The 21,163-nt window shown below is 40.7% G+C and overlaps 1 protein-coding gene across 2 annotated transcripts in view; it reads left to right on the top strand.

Moving 5' to 3' along the window:
- The window catches only part of LOC126183627 (glycine receptor subunit alpha-2), a 515,719-nt gene that overhangs the window by 454,431 nt on the left and 40,125 nt on the right, over positions 1–21,163 (top strand). For both annotated transcript variants that reach the window (XM_049925747.1, XM_049925749.1), the window contains one exon: positions 4,963–5,139. In XM_049925747.1, the coding sequence (XP_049781704.1) occupies positions 4,963–5,139 (177 nt within the window). The remainder of the gene's footprint in view (positions 1–4,962; positions 5,140–21,163) is intronic.

Genomic DNA, 21,163 nt, shown 5'->3' on the forward strand with positions numbered 1-21,163 from the left:
TTCCTGGCATAAAGTAATAATGCAGACACAATCAAACTGCGGTATAGACCATCTAGGCATGGTTGATCTACAGACAACATGACCTGTCTACCTGCTTCCTGGTGGAATGACTGGAACTGATTGGCTGTCTAATAGGCACTGCTCATGCCTGGTTGTTTACATCTTTTGGTGGATTTAGTGACATCTCTGAACAGTCCAAGGGACTCTGTGTGTGATACAGTATCCACAGTCAACGTCTCTCTTCAAGAGTTCTGGGAAGCAGGGTGATGCAAAACTTTTTTGTGTGTGTATTTGCAAACAGTTGTGTTGGAGGAACATCCACAACTGTGCAGTATATGGTTGAAAATATGGCTACAATTGTAAGGTTCTTTTATTTAGAACAGAACTGGTTTCGAGCTCTTGTGCACCCATAATCAGGTGTTGTAACTTCATGCTGTGACCCCAAGCACTGTGATGGACAATTGCAGGTCATGGTGTATTACCAGCTGGTAATACACCACATTCTCTACTTGCCCACTGCAGCACTCCGGGTCACAGCACGAAGTTATATCACCTGCTGATTGGCATATAAGATCCTGAAACTGGTTGAGTTCTAAATAAAAGAACTTTACAACTGTACCGATATTTTCAACCACGGATATAATATATTTGGTTATAAACTAGATATGGCAGCAGCATAGCATTTCTTCAAATTTAACTATCTAAACTTTGTTTGACCAGTTTCACTGTCGACTTGTTGATTTATTCCATTCAGCTTATATAAAAATTAATAACATAAATACCTGGAACTTCTCAAAGGTACAGACATTCTAAACTTCGCATCATAAGACATTTTTTTCCTAGGGCATGCCAGGGCCTTACTGGTATGTCCTGCACTAGTGGAGTGCAATGAGAACATTGTCCAGGTGAAAAATGTAGAACCAGTTTATTAATTAGCACATAAACTGAAGCTCCTTCTTGGAGTAAGTTATTTACAAATGAAAATCTGTTTGGTACTTGTAGTCCAAACAAAGAAAGCAAATAACTGTTAAGTGTCTGAAGACTGAAGTGAGTAACAAAAAGGTTCAAGTGTGTATTCATTAATGACTAACTGTGCAAACTCAGTTACAGATTACCACTGACATAATCAGTACTTGGTAGCATAAAACCCAAGTGTGAAGAAGTTGAGAAGTTAAGTCACTACCCTTAGCTCAGTAGGGATTAGAAAATAAATACTGCACAGTGACTTTCTGACAGTCATTACTTAGTGAGAGTTCTGCTTGATGGGCTGATCATGCAGCCAGCACCTGGCCCAAAGTACTTGAAGGAATGACTGGTTCAATAGCTGAGATCAAACTGCCAATCCGTGGTTGAGCATCAGCCTTAATACCATCACGGTGCATGGATATGACATGTGCTGTTGGTAGTATGTGACAAGACAAAGGGAAATAATGCCCACAGTCACAGTGCTGTGGTCATGGCAGCACTCACTGCTGGGAGCAAACTTGGCACCTCTTGTCATGGCTGCCAGAGACTATGTGTACAATAAAATGGCACGTAGTTATGGTGGTGGTGTTTGTTGTCCAGAACATTTACCAATGTGAGACAAGTGTGGATTGGTGGTTGGCTTGCAGGTGCTTGTGCCTGTTGTGGCAGATGATGCCTGAAGCAGGCCCCTGCAAGACATGTGCATGTTGTGGGTCCATAGGTTGCTGTCTTGTAGGAGCAACATAGCATCTCTCCCCCAGGGAGGAGATGATGAAGTCATATGTGTGAAGAGTGACAATCTGGGCCCCTTCCTTGGTGGGAGATGGAGGGTGAGGAGTAACTGTGGCATTGACCCTGAGAAAATGACATCAGAGATGTCCAGTAGCTATGCCTAGAGATTGGGATTCTGGACCCACTGTGAGACTAGTGTGGGCTGACCTGGAGCAGTGGCTAGACTGGCAGTTACTGAGGAGCAAACCATGTGGAGCAAATCTGCAAAGATCCCTAATGTAGTAAGAGACACACTGTATGCAGATGGTTGATATAGTGAGAGCACTGTAGAAGGAACATGTGAACTGTGCACCCACAGGGCAGATTTGAGAGGACAGCACCCAAAAGATAGAAAATCTGTGCCTGAAGGATGTATGTGACTGCAGAAGCAACTGAGAAGTTGGATTTTGTGCCCAGAAGGCATGGATGAGTGTGCAGACACATGAGAGATAAAATTATTGTGCCAAGATGGTATGGATGATTGCAGAAGTACTTGAGATATAAAATGATTGTGACTGAGGTTCATAGATGGGTAAAGAAGCACTTGGGATATAAAACAATGGTGCATGTAGGGCAAAGTAGGTTGTGGGAACACTTGGGAAGAAAAATTAATGTGACTGGAGGGCATACTTGGGTGCAGGAGCACCAGAGAATTAGGTATGGAAAAGATATTCATAAAATGCATGTATGGACTGGGCACAGAAAAAAAGAATCAGACATTGCTTGAATGGATTAGGTGCTGGTTGGGCCAGGGGAAAGGGAACAGTTGTGACCATGGAAGTTCACTGGTGGAAATTGCTGTGAGGTCCATGTGAGAGAAAGAAGTGAGTAGAAGATTCTGGAGTTGTGTCAGAAGGAGGGAGCTGCAGTGATGGTGTACAAAGGTGGTTGCCCCTGGAGGTGCATCAGGGATAACAGCTGAGATCCTCTGGCATCCTGTTGATGCTGTCAAGATTCTCCTAAATGCATCTGTGCATTTGCTGCATGTTATGCAATATTCATAGGACTTGAGGAGTCACTTCTGTGTCAAGGATGAACATACTTGTTAGGACAAACCATTGAGAGGAGGTGCTACAGCCAATGGCAGTGCCAGAGCCAATGAAAGAAAATCTTCTACCTCATTTTTGATTGATGGGATGAAACATTAGAAGGTGGCACAGGAACTAATGGCAGTACTGCAGTTCTTTAATCTTGACACCAGGTGACAGAATGAAATGTTGGAAGGTGTTGCAGGAGCCAGTTGTGATGCTGGAGTTGATGAAAAACTTTTTTGCCTCATTGTTAGGTGATGGGATGAAACTTTGATTGCTACCACAAGAGCCAAAGAAAATGTTGGCCCCACAAAATGGTGAGACAAAATATAGGGAGACAGCAGTGGAGCTGGTGAAAAGGGTTACTCTCATCACAAAGTGGTGAGATAAAATATAGAAGCTGTTACCAATAGTGGAGTGTAAATGCTGAAGCCATTGGCAGTGGTGGGATGAAAATGTGGAAGCCATGACCAGTGGTAGGATGAAACACTGAGCCATTGCCAGTGGTTGGATGAAAATGTTGAAGCCATTGTCAGTTGGGGGGCAATAATATTGAGGGCATTGCCAGTGGTTGGACAAAAATGTTGAGTCTGTCCTCAGAGGTGGAACACAAATGTTGACCTGTGGAGCCAAAAGAATACACCATCTATCTGGGATAGATGAGAATTAGAGTTTAAAAGAAAATACCCCATAGTCAAATGATCTTGGATGAAACATGGAGGTGGCACTGGGGCCAGAGGAAATAATCATTACCAACTAATATGGGATGAAACTTAGAGAGGTGGCACTGGAACCAGTGAAAACATTTACTTGTCACCAAATGGTGGGATGAAATGTAGAAGCCATAATGAATGGTGAGCTAAAACTTGGAACGGTGGCACAGTTGGAGAAAATGCTAACTTGCCACAAAATGCTGGAATGAAAACTCACAAATTTTTTATGCTCATTGCGTCTCATATGTCGTGCCCTGGTAGGTGCACAATGACGACACTACCCAGATGAACAATGTAGAACAACTTTATTAATTAGTACACAAACAGAAATGCCTTCTTGGAGTAAGTTATTTACAAATGAAAATCTGGTTGGTACTTGGAGGAGTCCAACCAAAGCAAGCAAATAATGATTAAGTGAATTAAGGCCAAAGTGACTAACAGAAAGTTTCAAGTCTAGATTCATTAATGATTAACTGTGTAAATTCAGTTACAGATTACCACTAACATGATTAGTGCTTGATGGCATTAAGCTCAAGGGTGAAGAAGTTAAATCACTGCCCTATGCTTGATAGTGATTTTAAGATAAGCACTGCATGGTGGCTGTCCAACAATGATTTCTTAGTAAGACTTCTGACTGATTGGCTGTGGATGCAGCTGGTGACTGGCCCAGAGAACTTGATAGAATGACTGATTTGATAGCTGAGGCCAAACTGCCAGTCTGTGGTAGAGCACCATCCTAAAAACTGTAGCAGCCCATGGGTATGGTATGAGCTGCTGGCAGGCACATGACAGGGCATAGGAAAATACCTTGCCCTTGTACTTGTTGTGGTGGACTATGCCTGAAACATGGTCACCTGTGGGATGCAAGTATGTTGTAGGCCTGCAGGTTGCTGTCTTTTAGGAGGCACACAGCACTTACAGAGGATACATAATCCTTTTGAAGGCGAAGTTTTGTGAAAAGTAACGAAAACCGTTCTCATTGCATTGTCCAAATTTCTTGGTGTAAGTATTATCATCATAATCATTGATTTGGCATTCTTATATGATACATCATCATGTGAGCAGGGCAGCAAACATTTGTCATTCAGAAAGAACTCATAAATGAGGAAGAAATTTCAGAGATTTTATAATAACCTTTTTTTTTTATTTTTTACCAGTGAAATATCTCAATGACTGTCTTCACTGGAAACAGTCCACACCTAACCAATTTTCCTATCTAATGTCATCTTTTCATAATGACTAACAGTTTCATAGTCTGGGGTGTATTACCCATTTTTTCCAGTCAAAGAATTGTCTCTTTGTTTTCTTTTTCTTTTGACCTGAAACCATTCTACCTGAATTCAATAAATTTTTGTTTCTAATCCAATCTGGCCTGTGAAACACACCTTCCAGCTTTTTATGTGTCTATAATAGAGACATTCAAACAATTCTGTAATTAATATATGTGCTGATTACTCACTAGATGTGAAAATATGTTTCAGGTAATTTTACATGCCTGGTAGTTGTGTTCAACTTAAGAAGACGCCTTGGTTACCATCTGTTTCACACATATATTCCTTCTGCTCTCATTGTTGTTATGTCATGGATATCTTTCTGGATTAAACCTGAAGCCATACCTGCAAGAGTGACACTTGGTGTAACATCACTTCTAACATTGGGTAAGGATATTTAACTGATATCATATCATTACTCATTTGTTTATGAAGTTTCAGAGAATAGACATTTTTAATAAAAAGTCAGGTTTTTAGTTCTAGTTGATAGAATGAAAAACAAAGAAAGGAAATTTAAAATTATGCCTATGTCAAACATAAAAACTGTACCATGGTGACAGTGAAGCATTCTATCATTTGTCTAAAGAAAGTCAGTTTCACTGGACTTGAAATAGTCAAAGTTTGTATTAAATAGTTATGTCTCATTTGGAATTTATTCTCATGTCCTATTTTATATACAGGAATTACTTTTACCATCTCAGGGAAAGGAAAAGAAAAGTTTTAAATTGCAAATATAGTTATATAATTTGAAAAGAGAATGGCACAATAACCTCAGTCTTAGATCATCTGAAAATAAATATATGTGTAACATGTACTATAGCAACATGTGTTGGTGTAATTATACAAATATCATCTCCTATGTTTCTTGTCCTTACTGTGTTTTCTTTGAATTTGACAAGTGCAGTCACACTGATATTTTTATGAGTATTAGGTAACTTACTGTTACAATCCAAAGTACCCTGTTTATCAAGCAGTGAATGACAATGTTTTTTGCAAATTGTCTCCATTTGTACGTAATAGAATGAAATGAAAATATATTCCAGGAAATATTTTAGTAAACACACAAAATGATTATAATAATTCGATAACTGTAAATTTTCTTTTCATTTTCTGCAACCATGAATGCTCTTAAGAGAATTTCTGTGGTTTAATTCATTTATCTTCATGATATCATCATCTGATTCTCAGTATATTCAGTTCTTCAATGAATTTTTTTCATAAATAACAAATCCCTATCCTCAGTCAATATCTCCATTTGAAAAACCAATGGAGCTTACCACAAATAAGCATACTCTACATTAAACTTATGCGGGCTTAATTTGGTCCAGAAATACTGAAGGACTGGTTAATGACAGCTTCTTTCACTTCATTGATGGATTTTGTAGCAGAACTAATGGATGTATGCATTATGAAAGTATACTACATAGTGTGAATGTCATGCAGTATTTAACTTCTGCAAATCTGAAGTGGCAAATAGTTCAATCATGTAAGGTAATTTTTTTTTAATTTCCTGATGCTTGACTACAGTAGCCTAAGAATTGTTTTACATTCTTAAGTATTTGTGTATGGCTCTGAGCACTATAGGACTTAACATCGATGGTCATCAGTCCCCTAGAACTTAGAACTACTTAAACCTAACTAACCTAAGGACAGCACACAACACCCAGTCATCACGAGGCAGGGAAAATCCCTGACCCCGCCGGGAATCGAACCCGGGAACCCGGGCGTGGGAAGCGAGAACGCTACCGCACGACCACGAGCTGTGGACATATTTGTGTACATATCTGTTTCTGACAAATATTGTATTCATGGTAAATAAAAATGAGTTCTGATGTTTTGACTGAAATGGTATCAGTCAAGCCACTTAACTGTAAGCATATTATTCTCATGAAATTTTTTTTATTCTATGTTGCATTTTTCTGACATTTGATTTCACATGTGTGATACTCTCTTTTGTACTTTAAAAAACTCCTTTTAGCAGGTTAGAATTCATCTCTCATCTCTCCTTTCCTCTTTGTGACTTCATTGTACAATTCCAGGTATTACTACGAGTGTTAGTTTTACTGGACAGTCATGGCTTGCATAGTAGCAAGTAGTTTACTGTATGGCCAATGTTCATAAAAATAATGATTTATCGAGAAATTGAAGCAGCTACAGCTTCTTGTGATTATAGGAATGTATCATTTTATCTGATTCAGCTGTGGATTTTTGGTGAAATTCTATATATCATGTTAATTAAGTGAAGCACCCTTTAGCCTTCAACAATACAAGGGAAAGATGATTGTTATTTGCCTTGAGATGAAAAATTGAGGCCGGCCACTGTGGCCGGGCGGTTCTAGGCGCTTCAGTCCGGAACCGCACTGCTGCTTTGGTCACAGGTTCGAATCCTGTCTCGGGCATGGATGTGTGTGATGTCCTTAGGTTAGTTAGGTATAAGTAGTTCTAAGTCTAGGGGACTGATGACCTCAGATGTTTAGTCCCATAGTGCTTAGAGTCATGTGAACCATTTTGAAAAATTGAGTTGCAGACAGGCAAAACAAAAACACACTTATGCGTTAACTTTTAACCAAAGCCTTCTTCAGAAAAGGAAACACACACACACACACACACACACACACACACACACACACACACACACACACAAGCAAACATACCTCACAATCACATAACTGCCATCTCTGGCAGCCTGGACTGGAGCTCCATGTGTAAGTCTCTTTTTGTTGTACCTGTCTGCAACTCAGCAATTCATCTTTACAGAAAGTAGCAATCTATTATTTCCTTATATTGTTGATAGTCCAACCTGAAGTTTCCATAGTTTACTTTTCTAGTCTTGTTTCACAGACTTTATTATTACTGTACAACCTAGATTTCAGGTTATAAGTCCATTTCCTAGTACACCACTGATCCCAGTGATGGGAATCAAGCAAAAATAAACATGTAAACTTCTTATCAACAGAGATAACTTTTATGGTTTAAGTCAAGAATCAATAGATCCCATCTTTGGGATCAGTTGTGTGCAATATATGTGTTGCAAACATTCACAAGTATTTGAAAGAAATTGTTGATGAGGTACTTCTGCTGGTACAAAGGTGGTAGGTGGACAATGTTTTTTAAAAGTAATCCTCCTTTGATTAGAATCCTACCTAAAAGCTGGGAGAGAGTACCAAAAGACAGAATGTGTGTTAAAGCTAGCTTAGTTATCAAAGTGGATAATAACTTTTTCGCATTTTAGAAGCACAATACAAAGAACCAACAAAACTGTGGGCTGGCCAACATATGCATAACTTCCAATTACACAACATCTTGGCAAGCTGCAAGCTTGTACTGAAACAAGGTGCAGGCTTGTACTGAAATAACCATAGCAAATATATCCATCAATTTTATATTTAATACCACAGTCAGATAGTAAGCAGCGTCAGGGCCATATGTAGAACATAAACAATGTAGATGAGGTACATGACAAGGGAAATGGGATAGCCATTTTGATTATAGTTTTATACTGAACAATCAAGAAAATTCAGTGAGAGCCATGCAGTCTTCATTTGTAGATTCTCACAATTAAAGCTTATAGACACACACACACACACACACACACACACACTCACTCACTCTCTCTCTCTATCACACACACACACACACACACACACACACACACACCACTTGTATGGGGACATTGTTCCACCGGACTACATTGTATCCTTATTGAAGGCCAGAACGAGCTCACTAGTGCCACATTTCTATCCATCCATCTGATACTTCTCCCTCGCAACCACTTTCTTCCCTTACCCCAACCCTCTATCACATCCTCCACCCCCTTTTTCCCTTTGCCCACTCCACCTGACACCATCCCTCTTTATAGTCGAACTGCAGTGATGGTGCTATGTATTCAGAGTGGGCACTATTACTATACTGGTATGTGTGTATGTGTGTGTGTGTGTGTGTGTGTGTGTGTGTGTGTGTGTGTGTGTGTGTGTGTAGAGCCCCTGCCCTCATTCTCAGTCTTATGTGATTTTCAGTGACTCAGAGCCTCTGCTGTATGGTGAGTTGTTAAATTTTCTCCTTAAATTATTTACAATCCAGCAGGACTTTCTGTTGTCACAATTTTAAATACTAGTATGTACAGTACCTTATCTCAATAAATAATTTGGAAAAAAATTGAGATAAAAGTCTTTCAAATCTGAAGTGTCACAGGTGAATTCAGAACATCCAAAGAATCAAACTGCTTGCTGCCACTTGTTGCAATGTTTGCTAAAATTGAAGCTTCTAGCTGCCCTAGTTTGTTCTCATATGAAAAGATCTTCATAGTGAATACCAGTTGAGTCTCAGGGATGACAGTTGGCTCAGTCATGACCATAAGGACATTCCCCTTATACCCAGGACAAAATGCCCATTGAATATATGAGCACTCAATGTCATCCCCATATATTGTGATGTATTGCCCTCTTCTGAGGACAAAGAAAATATTGTGGGGGTTAGTGCTGCAGGTTAGATGGCAGACAGGGGTGAGGTGATTGGGGAGGGGAGGGGGATGTAGCGGAAAAGGAGAGAAATAAAAAGACTGGGTGTGGTGGTGGAATGACATCTGTGTAGTTCTGGAATGGGAACAGGGAAGGGGTGGATGGGTGAGGACAGTGACTAACAAATTTTGAGGCCAGGAGGGTTATGGGAATGTAGGATGTATTGCAGGGGAAGTTCCCACCTGCACAATTCAGAAAAGCTGGTGTTGTTGGGAAGGATCCATATGGCACAGGCTGTTAAGCAGTCATTGAAATGAAAGATATCATGTTTGGCAGCGTGTTCAGCAACAGGGTGGTCCACTAGTTTCTTGGGCACAGTTTGTCGGTGACCATTCACACAGACAGACAGCTCATCACTATTGACGCCACTTTCCTGTACACTAAGATTCCCAATGCCCATGGCCTTACCACTATTCAACACTACCTTTCCCGACACCTGGTAGATTCTAAGCCAACAACCTCCTTCCTAGTCACCATGACCAACTATATCCTCACCCAGAATTATTTCTCCTTTGAAGGCATTACCTGCAACCTAATATGTGTTACGGCTATGAGCACCCACATGGCATCATTCTATGCCAACCCATTCATGGGCCACCCAGAGGATTCCTCCCTAAAAACCCATAATCCTAACCCCCTCACCTGGTTCAGATTCACTGATGACATTTTTGCTGTCTGGATCGAAGGTGAGGATACCCTATCCACATTCCTCCAGAACCTCAACAACTTCTCCCCCATTGGCTTCACCTGGTCCTACTCAACCCAACAAGCCACCTTCCTAGACGTTGACCTCCACCTCAAAGGTGGCTAGATCAGTGCCTCTGTCCATATCAAACCTACTAACAACCAGCAATACCTCCACTTAGACATCTGTCACACATTCCGTACCAAGAAGTCCCTTCCCTACAGCCTAGCCACCCATTGTCATCGCATTTGCAATAATGAGCAGTCCCTCTTGAAATAAACTGAGAGTCTCACTGTGGCCTTCACTGACTGTAATTATCCTCCCAACCTTGTAAAAAAACAAATCTGCTGTGCCTTATCTTTCCAGTCTCCCACCACCTCCCAAAGTCCCACCATCTGGCCACAAAGGAGCATTCCCCTTGTAACTCAGTACCACCCAGGACTTGAGCAATTGAATTATGTTCTCTGCCAGGGTTATGATTACCTCCCGTTGTGCCTTGAAATGAGAAATATCCCGCCCACTATCCTTCCCACCCCTCCCACAGTGGTATTCCACTGTCTACCAAATCTACACAATATACTTGTCCATCCTTATGCAACTGCTGCTCCCAATCCCATACCTCATGGCTCATACCCCTGTAATAGACCTAGATGCAAGACCTGTCCCATACATCCTCCTACCACCACCTACTCCAGTCCTGTCACTAAAATCACCTATCCCATCAAAGGCAGGGCTGTGAAACCAGTCATGTGGTCTACAAACTAAGCTTAACCACTGTGCTACATTCTATGTAGGCATGACAACCAACAAGCTGTCTGCCCACATGAATGACAAACTGTGGCCAAGAAACAAGTGGGCCACCGTGCTGCTGAACAAGCTGCCAAACATGATACAACTGATGTTCCCATAACGCTCTGGCCTTAACCTTCGTTAGTCACTGTCCTCACCCATCCAGTCCCTTCGCTGTTCCCATTCCAGTACTACAGCTACAATTCCCCCCCACCCCCCACCCCCCATCCATCCCCCCTCACCTCTCCCCTGTCCTCAGTCTAACCTGCAGCACAGTGATTCTGGAAGGATTTCAAAACATCCCACCTACCAATCAATAATCCTTTATTATACTCAAAATATTTTCTGGACACAAATAGATTTATTTGTGGCTATTGGTAAACACAATGGGATGCCAAATTTCACATACAGGGCAAGTGTTTTAACAATTCACACATCAGATCTCTCACTTACCACAATAAAAAATTTCCTTTAATGATTACACAGCCTTCTGAAAAAATCTTGCTGTTTCTCTGAAAGAAAATGTACTCTATGAAAAAAAATTAATCTGGAAAATCCACCATTGCTTCATAATTATGTGTAAATTGACATCTGAAAACAGCTGTTATCCAGTTTCTGTCTTCTTAAACTTGAGACACTAGAAAAACTAAGTGAAATATTGATTCTGTAAACGTGTTAGAACATCCATAGATCTGCTGTCTTTATATATTCCTGACATTGTTAGTATTTGAGTGATCAGCAACAGAGATGTGCTGTCATTATCAGGTCTTACACTTTAAAATATTACAATATATTGTCCCTCAGTGCTGCAACCAGTCATCTAGCGAAATGCTTTTTTAGTGATCTTGGCTTGTGAAGTTTTCTTCAGTTATCATTTACTGTCTTCATGAAAGTTTATTCTTTTTGATTTTTTTTGGAATCAAAGCCTTGTCTCAAGCACTTTTTTGCCCAGTTGATCAAAATATTTATACAGTATTTGATAGTTACTCGTTCACCATCTGCAAGGTAACCAATTTGAATAATACCATCTGCATTGCATGCACTAGACATAGCCCATTCAGTAAGTATATTGACTCTGTTTCTTTTTGTGTAGACCCATCAGATTGTGCCCACTGCTTTGATTGCCATTTCACTTATAGATGCCTCTGTATCTTGTATAAAGCAACAAATAAGTGCAAAAAATCAGTTTGCATCTTTAAAATGGTCGAAACACCCGAGAAAATTGTTTTAGTGTTTGCTGTTGGTTAGGATTAAAAAATGTGTTGAAACATGTTGCACAAGTCTTTCTCTATTTTCATTTCTCATCAAAATGTACTGTACACTTTCTTATTATGTGTCTATGGTATCAGAGATTTCATAAGACTTTAATAGCCTTTTTTCTCCAGTGCCATATTGTGGAGTTCCTTGATGTTTTCTTCTGTGATTTGGGATTTCCTTATTATAGACCATGTTGAAGATAAATATAATCATGTAGGAATTCAGCTGCCTTTTTCTTATATGTAAACTGAAGGACTGAATAGTTTAAGTAAGCTACATTATTCTTTTCATAGACCTGTAGTGGGGGACATCCAAAAATTTGACTATGTCACAAATGCCCTGACAGTATTTTAAGCCTAAATCTTAGTGACTTCAGAGGTAAAGATGTTATCATTCTTATCCTGATAGATGAATTAAAAGGTTTAAAATACAAATATGGCACACTGCTGGGGAGAAAGGTCAAAATTAAAGTGAAAAATGAAATAATTGAAAATATCAGTCTGCTTTCAAATAGTATTTGATAAGCACTACAGCATGACATATGAAACAGTGAAAACTTTCATGGGGAATAGCACTACTTAAGATCCTGGGAAAAGTATCACTCATATCACAACTACAATTAATGAAATAAGTAAGACTAATAACGGAATTCTTGTGTTGGTTGACTGACATGGAAACAGGTGTGCATCAGACTTACATGAAATTTTATTCTCTGAATACAGCATATCAGCAATATTTAGATCAAATGAATGCTTTGAAAATTTAGCAAAAGAAGTGTTGGAACTCAGACTGAATGATCTAATAGTATTTGTCACAGGTGCTAATTACATGAATCGAACCAGAAGAAATTTCATTGTGTTGTATGATAAGATACAAACAACAGCTTGACTACAATGAACCAAAGTTTATTCTTCTTTCACATACAAGTGAACAACAGTTGAGAACACAGAAACAAACATAGAAACAATACAGGTACTGATACAGGCAGTTGCTGATAGTAAGCATGAACACAGTATGAGACTTAGTGCCTCTATGCTTGTAAAAAGACGGGCTCTGCTCAATGGCATGGTGGATGCAGTGCTGTGCACACAAGTCATGTGGCCTACCACTGGTGGCCTCTAGTGGCCAGTCTGCACAGATGCCATTGGTGGAATATTCAAAGTGTAGTCCACCAGTGTTCTTTTGCCATGGTGTGTACCCAAGTATTACATATAGGTTTATGGCACCTATCCCCCCTTGGGGAAAGGGCACTTTGTTGATGTGGACATCAGGGCAACTGTTGTAACATCTGTGGTCTCTGCAGCGGATGCCACAAGTGATGGCAGAAGGAGACTCCGGACTGGAACTGGTGGGCAGGGATGGAACTGTCACGGCCATGGACACGCGAAGTAGCAGTTCCCCTGATGACAGGACCGATGACAAGGGTGCTGGTAGCATTGTGAGATCTGGTTCCACAATATGGTGGAACTGTGTCAACAATGAAGGCACTGCCCACTTGGTTGGGAGCACAGGGAGGGGGGGTTCCACTAGTGAATTACCTGAAGGCATCAACCCAGCAGGCAGTAGACTCACCAGTGGCAGTGAAGCGTCATGAGAAGCCCCACCAGCAGGTGTGCTATAGGGCTGGATCCTGATGGAGAGGCAGAAGCTGATGATATCCACAAGTAGCATTGGTCTTTCTGCACAGCACGGATACCTCACCAGACCAGGTCAGGTGCTGAAGGAGGAGGTGGGTGCAGCGGCACAAGACCCACAGTGCCCACCATGACATGAGGATGCAGCTGGTCATGGTGGCAATAACCAGCCTTTTACTGCTGCTCACAATACAGAAGTGGTGGCCTTGGCATCTGTGGACAGTGACCAGAATCCACTTTGGCCAGTACCAAACACACGAGCCCATACCATGAAGCCAGGAGTAAACTGCAATGAGGGCTATGCCGACAGGCATTGGTAGGGTGGCATGAGCAGATGCAGAACATGCATGGCAGCAACCATGGAGCATCTCAGCTGATATCTGATATCCCACCAGTGTAAACCTGTAGGAACTCAAGAAGTGTATCAAGGTGTTGTCTGTGGAGGAATCCATCACATACCTCTTTATTTGAACCGTGAATAATCTGGACAAGATTTTCTGCCACACCATTAGACTGGAGGTGAAAAGGAGGAGCAGTCATGTGTCAATTGCCTTGATGGGTGCAGAAATTTGGGAAAACATGATACACAAACTGTAGACCATCGTCTGTCACAGGCATACAAGGCACTCTTTCAATAGAAAAAAATTTGGAGAGGGCCTGAATCATAGTTGCGATTGATGTTGAAGAACAGCGGATAACATGTTAATTTAGAGAAAACATCAATAACAAACACTGAGTAAGAATTTAGCAAGGGGCCTGTGAAATTACGTCAAAGCCTTCACACGGATGCTGTGATGCAGGTCATGGAGAGAATGTCACCTATGATGCTGCCTGCTGGGTAGCATGCTGAGAAAAGAGTGAGACAAAATATGCAATGTCAACATCAATGCTGGGCCTAAACACATACCAATGGGCCAATAACATGGTATATGAGACCATTCCCCCTCCCCCCTTCCCTCCTTCTGCCAGTGTTCCTGATGTAGGAGCTAAAGAACATCCTGCTGTTGGAAGGACAGGATCACAACCCTAGGTGAAAGCACATCCATAGGTAAGAGAACAGCAGCAACAAATACTAAAAGGGGAGGGTGTGAATCATAGCCATGGCTGACATCAAAGAACAGAGGATAACATATGCAAATTTAGAGAAAACATTGACAATCAACAACCAGCTATAATTTAGAAAGGGTCCCGCAAAATCTAGATGGGTGCATTCCCACGGACACGGCAGTGCAGGCCATAGAGTGTCACCCATGGTGAGAGCAGGCTGTGACAGGATGTACAATGCCACCATCAATGGAGATCCCCCAATTTCCCTGACTCTGGTGTAGGAGCTGAAGCACATACCATCATAGGGTGGCCGGGATCACCACCCTAGGCAACAGCACATCTGTAGCTAAGAGAAAAATGCCATCAAATACTGAAAGTGGTGATGGAGGGCAAAATAGTTATGCAAAGGATCAGAAGCCCTGCATGAAGGCCTAGGCCTGTCCAGCCAACCATGCTCAATGAGGTGAACACCTTGTCATAAAACCTGATTGACAGTAATAGTAGCTGCAATCCTGGAGCCCATAATAGGAAACAGTTCCACTGTATGTTGTGCCTCAGTGTCTACATGAAAACAAATTAACTCTTCTTGATCAAAAGTAGAACCTGGTCCAATCAGGAGCCAGGACAGTGCATTGCATGAGATACCTCAAAATATCAAGCAATATTCAACACTTCAGCCAAAGATGGATTCTCATACCATAGTGCACATTGACACACCTTCTTGCCAGGAGCCATCTGAATTATGGCATCACAGACCATAAAATCAGCATAGGAATCATGATGAGCATCAGTAACAAGCTGACATTTGTGACTTAGGCCAAGGCCATAAAGGCTGGTAGCCCAAGTGGGGTAAGACTGTTGGGGCTATTCATGACAATCATAGAACTCTACATGCATTGCAATGACATGCATGTGTTTATGGCGACAATTTGACAACATCTTTACACATTTCATCAAACAAAAGTGATGCAGGTTCCTGGAGTGGGGCTAACAGGCACAACAACTGGTAGATCTGAGGAGAAATTCAAGACAGGAACAAAGACTTACACATGTCTGCATCAGTAACATCAAAAGTGAGGAAGTGTTGCTGAAGCCACTTCTCATAAGCCTTCCAGGCTTTGGCCATATCACCATAACGGGGAAAGGGTGGTGGGTATGCCAACAGTGTGGGAGCCTGCATAGTTAGCTTGCCTGACAAGTTCATGATAACAACCATAAGAGCTTGCTGCTGCTTAAGGAGAGATTGGAGCAAGCATCCCTGGACAGAAAACCAAAGGAACAACCAAACAGACTAAGCATGTGGAAGTGAATAACACACTCATCACCAACTGTATTATACTGTAAGGCACAAACAAGAGCACAGCCATAATGAACCAAAGTTTATTCTTCTTCCTCATACAAACAAACAACAGTTGAGAACATAGACACTAACATGGAAATAATCCAAATAATGATACAAGATCAAAATGGTTCAAATGGCTCTGAGCACTGTGGGACTTAACTTTTGAGGTCATCAGTCCCCTAGAACTTAGAACTACTTAAAGCTAACTAACCTAAGGACATCATACACATCCATGCCCAAGGCAGGATTTGAATCTGCAAGTGTGGCATTCGCGCAGTTCCAGACTGTAGCGCATAGAACCGCTCGACCACTCCAGGCAGCAATGATATAAGCAGCTGCTGACAATAAGTATGAAAATTATATGAGAGTGAGTGCCTGCTGCATTATGCTTATAAAGAGGAGGGCTCCAGTATACAATTCAGTGGATGCCATGCTGTGCACACAAACCATGTGGTTCACCACATTTTATTCATTCAAAGTGGCATGTTCGCCAACGTCCTTGTAGTGGTGCAAGAGGTGACAAATGGGAGGGCATAAGTAGAACTGGTTCTGTGACAGGAGGTGCTTTCCCAGTTCACTCCTAACCAGTTTTCCTTGGAAGGATGGTAGTGACCTGTGGTTGCCAGTAGGTGCAGTGAAAGAAGATTCAGAATTTGTTATTTATTTCCATAAAAATACAGGTAGCATCTTGACTCATGATTGGCATCATCTGTGTCTGCTGAAGAATCATGTCATAAACAACCTTCAGACCGCTCAAGGCAACTGGCACCACACACTTCGTTCCAGGCAGCTGGTGCACTGGCAGTTTGCCACTTGCGGTGGCCCTGGCACATGCTGTACGATGATGCCTCGGCAGTGAGCGACAGCAGTGCATGTATTGAACTTACACAAACTGACTTGGGAGGTGCTCTGTCCCCTTCAGCTCACCACCCTTCTGCATCATGCGCCATACCACAATGACGGCTGATGTGTAGCCATGAGGTTCAACAATATTGGTCCTCAGGTCCTCCCATCTGTGACAGAGGCAGACTGTGCTGTTGAACTCTGAAACTGCTGACTGTGGCAAGGTAGACATCTCTCCCAGTAATGGCTGTTGTCCACAGCATACATGAAATCTACAACAGACTTGTGTCAAACATCACTTCACTGACTCCATCCAATTGGATACGCATGAATAGTATAACACACAAATTCTAACCTAAAGATAGTTATGAGGATTATGAGGAACTGTGTGTGTGTGTGTGTGCGTGTGTGTGTGTGTGTGTGTGTGTGTGTGTGTCGGGTTGCATAACCAGCTGGCTAGGCACCCAAGGTAATATCACCAGTTACAGTTACATTTTCAGCGAGTACACCAAGTCCTTTCATCCATACATGTATTTTCTCATCATTAGAAACTTTTCTACATGAGTGTGTATACAATGTAAAAGGCATATTACTATAAACAAAACTAGGTCTACTTTGAGTCTTCGGGTCAATTCCACAATGCCAAGTCTTATAGGTGATGACATCTCGGTCGGCAAAAGATTCAAGTCCAGGTAGTGATGCATTCTAACAGCGGACAATTGCTAGTGTAAACCACCCACTGCCAGCTGCTCCAGTTGCGACATCAAGTGAAAAATTAGCTCAACAACCATGGAAAAGGTCCATTAAAAATAACAGATTGTGCTGGTTCCTGCAGAGTCTATGTCCGTTATCAACGCCTTACGTAACGAAGGTCATGCGTTCGCTATATAAGCAGACAGTGCACGCCAGCGGAACCATTCCACTGTGAGCTCTATCTGCAACAGCTTTGAAGCACTATGCCCCATCGACGTCTGTATCATCATCATCGCCATCGAATGCCTGTTTATAAACACATAATCAGCCTTGAAAATAAACTTGGAGGAAATGGCACAGCACAATCTGTTATTCTTAATGGACCTATTTTTTTCTGTGGTTGTCGAGTTAATTTTTCACTTGATGTCGCAACTGGAGCAGCTGGCAGTGGGTGGTTTACACTCACAATTGTCCACTGTGAGAATGCATCACTACCTGGACTTGAATCTTTTGCCGACCAAGATGTCATCACCTATAAGACTTGAAATTGTGGAATCGACCGGAAGACTCAAAGTAGACCTAGTTTTGTTTATAGTAATATGCCTTTTACATTGTATACCTGCTCATGTAGAAAAGTTTCTAATGATGAGAAAATACATGTATGGATGAAAGGACTTGGTGTACTTGCTGAAAATGTAACTGTAACTGGTGATATTACCTTGTATTATAATTATTAATAAAGTGTTATCCTTGACTCCTGTAACCGGGAGCGTCAGCCTAGAACTGCTAGTCGTACATCTGGTGAACGGGGGCTCAAGGATGTAACAATTTGAAAAAATTAAAAAAGCATAGTGCCGCACTGCCCGCTGGGTGCCTAGCCAGCTGGTTACACAATCCGCATGGCTTGGCGCTAGCCCTTGCAAAAATTTTTACGGTGTTAGCAGTGTAGTGCTTAATTGTTAATGCATAGCATGCTGAACAGCTCCTTGAATTCTCTCCAGTTCTACTCTAGCATCTCTTACACTGTTTGCTCATTCCCTCATTACCCTAGCTATGCCTACTGCACTGTCCAAAGTTTTTAGATGATTCTGTATTATACCTGAATCCTTATTTACAGTAATCATTGTATCATTAGCATACTGCTGTAATTCCATAGTTATTTTATGTATTGTTTTAGTTATGTTTAACAATCCTTGCTCCATACCCGTAATTTGTGCCATATGCCAGTTGCTATATTTTCTGTTTGTCTCATAACTTCTTGCACTTGGCCAATTGTACTATTCAGACTTGCAATATCATCTCTACCTGCTGTGCCAAACAGGGTTTCTAGTAGTTTCCCTCCAGCATTGAGCCATCCCCTTGTAATATACTCCTCTCTCACATCATTTATTGATTGTCACAGACTTCCTAATGACTCTTTTAATGAGCTTTGAGAGGAGTAAGATTTACAATAAACTTTCTATTTTTCTTCTTTTCTGATAGTTGGCTCCAGTTCTTCATGTCTAAGGACTGATCCTTGAAGTTGAAATTTTTGACATTGTAGGTTCTCTTAGTTCCAATTGATGTAAATAATGCTGAAGCATTGCCTGAGCAGAGATTTCTGTTTCTGTAATTTTTATTCTTTCTCATTTTTTTGTATAACACTGACTTTACAATTTCCACTTCAAAACCCAAAATTACATTGTTGTTGCCAAAAATAAAAGCACGTCCGAGCACAACAGAAGCATGCCCATTACTAATCCATTCTGTGGTACTAACAATATTTCAAAGAGTTTACAAATTTTCTTGGCAAATGAATCTCCACCAATTTATATCATTATTTTATAAATGAATCCAGAAGTAAACATAATGAATATTGTCAGATTGCCCAATTAATTAATAATAGGAATTTTAAGTGTGCCAGATATTTTGTAATTTCAAATATCTAAAAAAAAAAAAAAAAGTTATTTTAACTGCACATACAATTATGGATTATAGCCTGAAATATACCACATCGTGTACAAAATCATATGAAATTCTTTTAGAAAAACAGCTGAGATAATATTAACCTGTTTAAAAAGTTGTAATGTTTTTGGTATCGACTACTTCTGTTAAGGGAAAGTAATGCTAGAGGAGGATGTCCTTTAACACCCTCTTCCTCCATACAAGAGAATTTGGAACTGTACTTGTCACTTGCTGCAACTGATCTCTCAGCTTATCGTAGAACTTAAGTTCATAATATTCATTTAATATATCCTCTATCATACTGCCCCATTTCGCTTCCTTTAGTGCTTCTAAGAACATATCTTACAATCTTGTCACTTCATTCCTTACCTCCCAGATGTCAAATGTCAGTCTCATGGCCACCTGTAATTCATAAGGACTACATGCAGCGGCTGCACAAACAAAACTCCATTCTGTAAAGGCTGGTTGACAATTCCTTCTGCTCCAACAATGAGCAATATCATAACACTCACTATACTCCATCTAGGCATCATCCTTGCCATCACTTAGGTGAGATAATTTATATGTACTCCCTTCCTCTTTAGAAAAAAGTGGGAAAGAACAAAAATACCTATATTTGCAAGTACACTACATGAATCAATGAAAACAAAGAAAAAATCCTACTATTACCCACCTATCTCTACATTCACAACTGTGTATCCCTTGGTCTCAACCCAGAAGGCCTATTCCACAGTATTTCTTTACTCTTTTCTTTCTTAATCTCATTATGTGGTATCTCCACTGGTACATGAGGAAAAGAATCTGTGGTAGCTTGAAAAGGTTTAATTCCACTGATATGGACTACTGAAGTTTGTCCTAGTAATTGTAACTTTACATTTACAGGTGTCTTTTTCTTGGTCATCTGGTAAGGACCCTGAAAATTCATCAAAAACTTTTTATCTTACCCTTAGGAGTGTAAGAGTCTCTGATAATGTGGTAAATTCCTCTTACTTAATCCCACACACTCTTGACATTTTAGCATTTTGTGTTAGCCCATTTTACCTTTTGCTAGACTTCCTTTAGAGTTTTTGTGAATCCCTTAACATGTTCACCTTCTTTTCCCAACTCTGGTTGAATTACATCAAGTGGAGAAGGTATTTTGCATCCACATACCACCTCATAAGGTGATAATCCTGTTCTTGTATGAGTTTTTCAATTGCAGGCACAAACTACAAAATCCAAATATACATCCCAGTCTACATGTTGAGAATTAAGTAATGGCCTAGCGTCTTGGTTTTAGTTCTATATGTGTGTTTAACGCCAGGTTTGTGAATCACAGCATATTGAAATTCACTTAGTTTCAAAACCCAACTCATTTGACAACTTGAAGGATCATTTAGCCCTAATAGCCATTTTAAAGCTGCATGATCAGTAATCACTCTGAACTTACGCCCATACAGGTAACATCTAAAATAATAAATATCATATATTAATGCTAACATCTCCTTTCCAGTGGTAAGATAATTTTGTTCGGCCTTATTAAGCTGACAAGATGCATATGCTTCTGGTTGTTCTTTCCCATCAATGATTTGCTGCAAAACTGCTCCCAAAGTTGTACCACTTCCGTCAAATAACAATATGAATTCTTTTGTGAAATCTGGAAAAATCAAAACTGGATCTG

The sequence above is a fragment of the Schistocerca cancellata genome, chromosome 4 (genome assembly GCF_023864275.1).
Source record: "Schistocerca cancellata isolate TAMUIC-IGC-003103 chromosome 4, iqSchCanc2.1, whole genome shotgun sequence".
Lineage (NCBI taxonomy): Eukaryota > Metazoa > Arthropoda > Insecta > Orthoptera > Acrididae > Schistocerca > Schistocerca cancellata.